At 35.8% G+C, this 3,899-nt stretch overlaps 1 protein-coding gene across 1 annotated transcript; it reads right to left on the bottom strand.

The window, feature by feature from the left end:
- Window positions 1-482: 482 nt before the first annotated feature.
- On the bottom strand, window positions 483-3,340 carry LOC114753927 (multicopper oxidase LPR2-like). Its single transcript, XM_028942628.1, has 3 exons — window positions 3,110-3,340; window positions 1,117-2,577; window positions 483-569 (listed from the first exon to the last, which is right to left on the bottom strand). Exons 1-3 carry the CDS (start codon window positions 3,338-3,340, stop codon window positions 483-485), a joined length of 1,779 nt encoding a protein of 592 aa, XP_028798461.1.
- Window positions 3,341-3,899: the final 559 nt, after the last annotated feature.

Here is a 3,899-nt window from a genome sequence, read left to right on the forward strand (position 1 = left end):
ATCCACAAATGCATGCGCACATAACAATATTACTCATCCGGGGCTTAATATGAAACCTAATCAACTAATTTAAGTAGATTAATGTTATTAGTTAAATTAGTTAATATGATATGTGTTTTCTAAAACATCCTCAGTATCTTACTTAATTCTCTCATTCCCTTTCCTACTTAATTACTGTTAAAAATATTAATAGGGTTAATTTTAAAAAAAATTAATAAACTTGTGAAATAAGTCTTTCATATAAAACTAATACGATCTCCTCAATTAGGTCCTACATGAAGGATCGGTGGAGTATTACATGAAACAATTACCACTGTACACTACTCAATACATACAGGTGTATTTCATATTTTCTCATGTAATTTAAACATTTCAACAAGTCATTATAAACTATAAATAACACAACTCAATTCTCATTACATTATGTTTATCACACGTGAAAAAGCAAATACAAGTTGTTATATAATTTTACATCACCATATTCACTCCAGCATGACCTTTGAATTATGCGCACCTCCTTTTATCAATTTGAATGGCCTCATCATCTCATTGTCTTCATGGTTTATTATCTGCAAATTAAACCATTGTCATGATCACGTACAATGCAAAAAAAAAAAAAAAAAAGAGCCAATATCTATAAATATTTAGTATTTTAATTAGGGAATATTAATTAATCATTTATTCTCTATACTTTTTGACTGGATTGTAGTTCATTCCATAAGCTTTAAAGTGCAGCTCGGTTTTTATAGTTTTATTAATTAAGTTGTAACTTGATCTCTAGACTTTAACCCAGTGCAACTTAGTCTTAATTTTAATGATTTAAAATTTTAATTTCTATACTTCATGAAATGTATAATTTTATTTTTAATATGTAGGGACTATTTTTCAAAATAGTTAAATTATAAGGATTGAGTGATATCAGCTAAAAGTTTAGGCACCGACTTATAGTTGAGTTAAAGCCATAAAGACTAAGTTGCATAGAATTAAAATTTAATAATAGAGTTGTAACAGAGTGAAAATTATAGGGATCAAAAATTAAATTTTCCTTTGAATTAAAACCAAATAAATTAAACCAACAAAAAGCCCAAAAAAAAGAAGGATAGGAAAAATACTCACATGACAATGATACACGTAACCAGGTTCTGCAGTTGCATCAAACTCATACGGTGCATTTGTGTGGATGTAACCAAATTTCACTACAATCTTCGTTACACACAAGGGTGTCATCTTGTACACGACCTTCCACCCTCTCTCATGAGAGGGCACCTCCAATTTCTTGCCACGTGCATGCTCCTCCACATGGCACTCAGTCACATAATCATGCTTCCTCACACATTCATTAAGCTCCTTAGGATTCACCAGCTCCGTCTGATCCAAAACTTTGAACAATCCCAAATGAATATGAAACGGATGATTGGCCTGCGTCAGATTGATCACATACCAAACCTCAGTGGATCCCTCCTGTGGAGTTTCTGTAACTGGCGACGCAAAAGGTTTTGCATTCAAGTATAAATGAGTTGGATTTCCTTTCGTTGTCCCACCATAGCCTAACATTGTGATGTACCTCGTCTGCGATACACTGGATAAATCTGCATCAGGGTATTTTAGTAACTTCATAGGGACTCGTGACGTGTCAGCTTCTGGATCAGGTTGTATGAAGAATTTCATCACCTTGCTGTTAGCTTCATCCACTGGTTCTCCAAATGGGAAGTGAGATGGTGCATTGTTGGCTAAAATAACAGTGTCATCTTTTGACTTAGAAAAGTCAACGATTATATCTGTGATCTCAGATGGTCCCACTAAAACTTCCTTCGTGGTCACTGGTTCTTCTATGTAAGCAGAATCTGATGCCACGTGGATGAACCGCAAGAAATTGGTGAAGAACAGTCTAAAGAAACGACCATTGCTGGCGTTGATGATCCGAAATCGATACCTACGACGTCGTACTGTCATACGTGGCCATACTTTTCCATTCACAGTGATGAAATTACCGAAGTAAAATGGCCGCCAATGAGGGTGTACGGTGGGGTGGTTTCCAGTGGAATTCAAATATATGGAACCATTAGTGTGAAAGTTCAAGTCAAAGATCATCAGCGGTCGATCAAAGGCATCACCATGGGGTAAGCCAAGAGGGTCCTCGATCGGAGGGTGGCGGATGATGTAGGTCCCATATAAGCCAGCAAGGACGTTGACCGCGGTCAACCCAAGGGCATGATCATGGTACCACATGTTACCAGGTTGTTGATTGTTGGGGTAATGATAGGTCTTCTGGGTCCAAGTGGGTCCCGTTTCAATGAATCCATTGGTGAACCAGGAATTAGGGTTGCCGTCGCTTTGGGGCTCGATGATGCCGCCGTGGAGGTGAACCACCGTGGGAATACCCTTTTTGGAGCGGGGGATGGCGATGGGAATTGTCGGGTCCAATGGGAAGATGTGATTTGAAGGGAGGTGATTTTGCCACGTCACGTAGGTGTCAACTCCATGGAGGGCCTCGATAGTGGGACCAGGAACTGATGCAGTCTGTTGGTCTAGACCATAAGCATAAACTGGCGTTGGCGGTAGATCCCTGTGAAATTTCTGTACTACCAAAAACATGGGTTTGAGGAAAAATTTTGAATCGTGCGAGAAACTACATAACAGTAGCAAGAAATGTATGAATTACACAATGTCATTCTACTCTATCAACAACTATATCTTTCAGTATATTATTAATTAAAAGATTATATAAGTTCATAGCTTTATTAAGTTTTAAAAAAATATGGATAACTGAAAAGGTTAATTATCTTTAGTTCTTGAGATTTGACCTTGTTTTGATTTTAAATCTTAAAATTTGAAACTAATGGTTTTTATCCCTCAAGCCTTGTTTTAGGTGTAAAAACATTATCTCAAGGACTAAAAATCTTTACGCGGATCAAAATGAAATCAAATTTCAGGAATTAAAATCACTTGTGTCAAATTTCAAGGACCAAAACTAAAATGAAATCGAATTTCAAAGACTAAAAATAGTATTAACACTTAAAAACTAATCAACAAGATGCTATATATATAAATGCATAGCATTGTAGTTAAAAAAACGAAGAAATTATAGGGACGAAAAAAAGATATATACCCAATTCTTTTGGAACATGCCAATGTGGAGATATCTGGGTATGGGGAATCCATGAAGGAGCTCATAGGCAAGAATTCTGGGCACATCAGGAACCTCATCCACAAACATCTCCAACTCCGATGGCTCTAACAATTTGTCATCTCTTAAAGAAACAGCCAAGACCACAGCTTGTGATAAAACACTTACGTATGTGAATTTCATCAGAAGCATTAATATTAACAATCTATCCATGCCTCTTAATCTTCTAAGCTGCTCAAATTTGCTATCACAAAAGTCACGTGTGTGTGTGTGCGCGTAGTTCCTTCGTGAGATAAAGAGTTACAAGTTTGTGAGTGTGTGTAGAGAGGAGAGATGAAAATGACTTCTTTTTTTTTTTTTTTGTTTTGGGGATATGACCTTGGTCTTTATATTAAGGTAGTGATGTTTGATTTGCATGTAATGGTTATAGGTGAAATTTTTCAAATTGAACGACCAAATTAAAAATGTAAGAAAAGCCAAGTACATATATATATATATATATATATATCCAACACGCTGCCGCTTCATTGAGACTATAAGCCAATTAGTTTACTAATAGTAATATATAAAAAGGAAAGCTCAACTAATTAAGTTGACACATTAATTCAAGACACATTTAGTTAACCTTTTGCTCTTGCTAAAGGGATAGGTGAGATTTATATGAGGCAATCACGTGAAATTTTAAGTTGTCATTGGCTACTTGATTGAAAAACAGACACAGAGAAAGACACACTATTAGTATATTTTAATTTCATGTGGGGAAGGAATAAAG

This window comes from Neltuma alba, unplaced genomic scaffold, assembly GCF_004799145.2.
Source record: "Neltuma alba isolate B1F8T4 unplaced genomic scaffold, ASM479914v2 tig00008297_pilon, whole genome shotgun sequence".
Taxonomy (NCBI): Eukaryota; Viridiplantae; Streptophyta; class Magnoliopsida; order Fabales; family Fabaceae; genus Neltuma; species Neltuma alba.

Coding starts and splice junctions, on each gene's coding strand:
- LOC114753927 (XM_028942628.1), bottom strand. CDS start 3,340: ATGGATAGATTGTTAATATTAATGCTTCTGATGAAATTCACATACGTA. Junction 2,578..3,109: donor GCATGTTCCAAAAGAATTGG/GTATATATCTTT, acceptor TTGGTAGTACAG/AAATTTCACAGGGATCTACC. Junction 570..1,116: donor GTTACGTGTATCATTGTCAT/GTGAGTATTTTT, acceptor TTTAATTTGCAG/ATAATAAACCATGAAGACAA.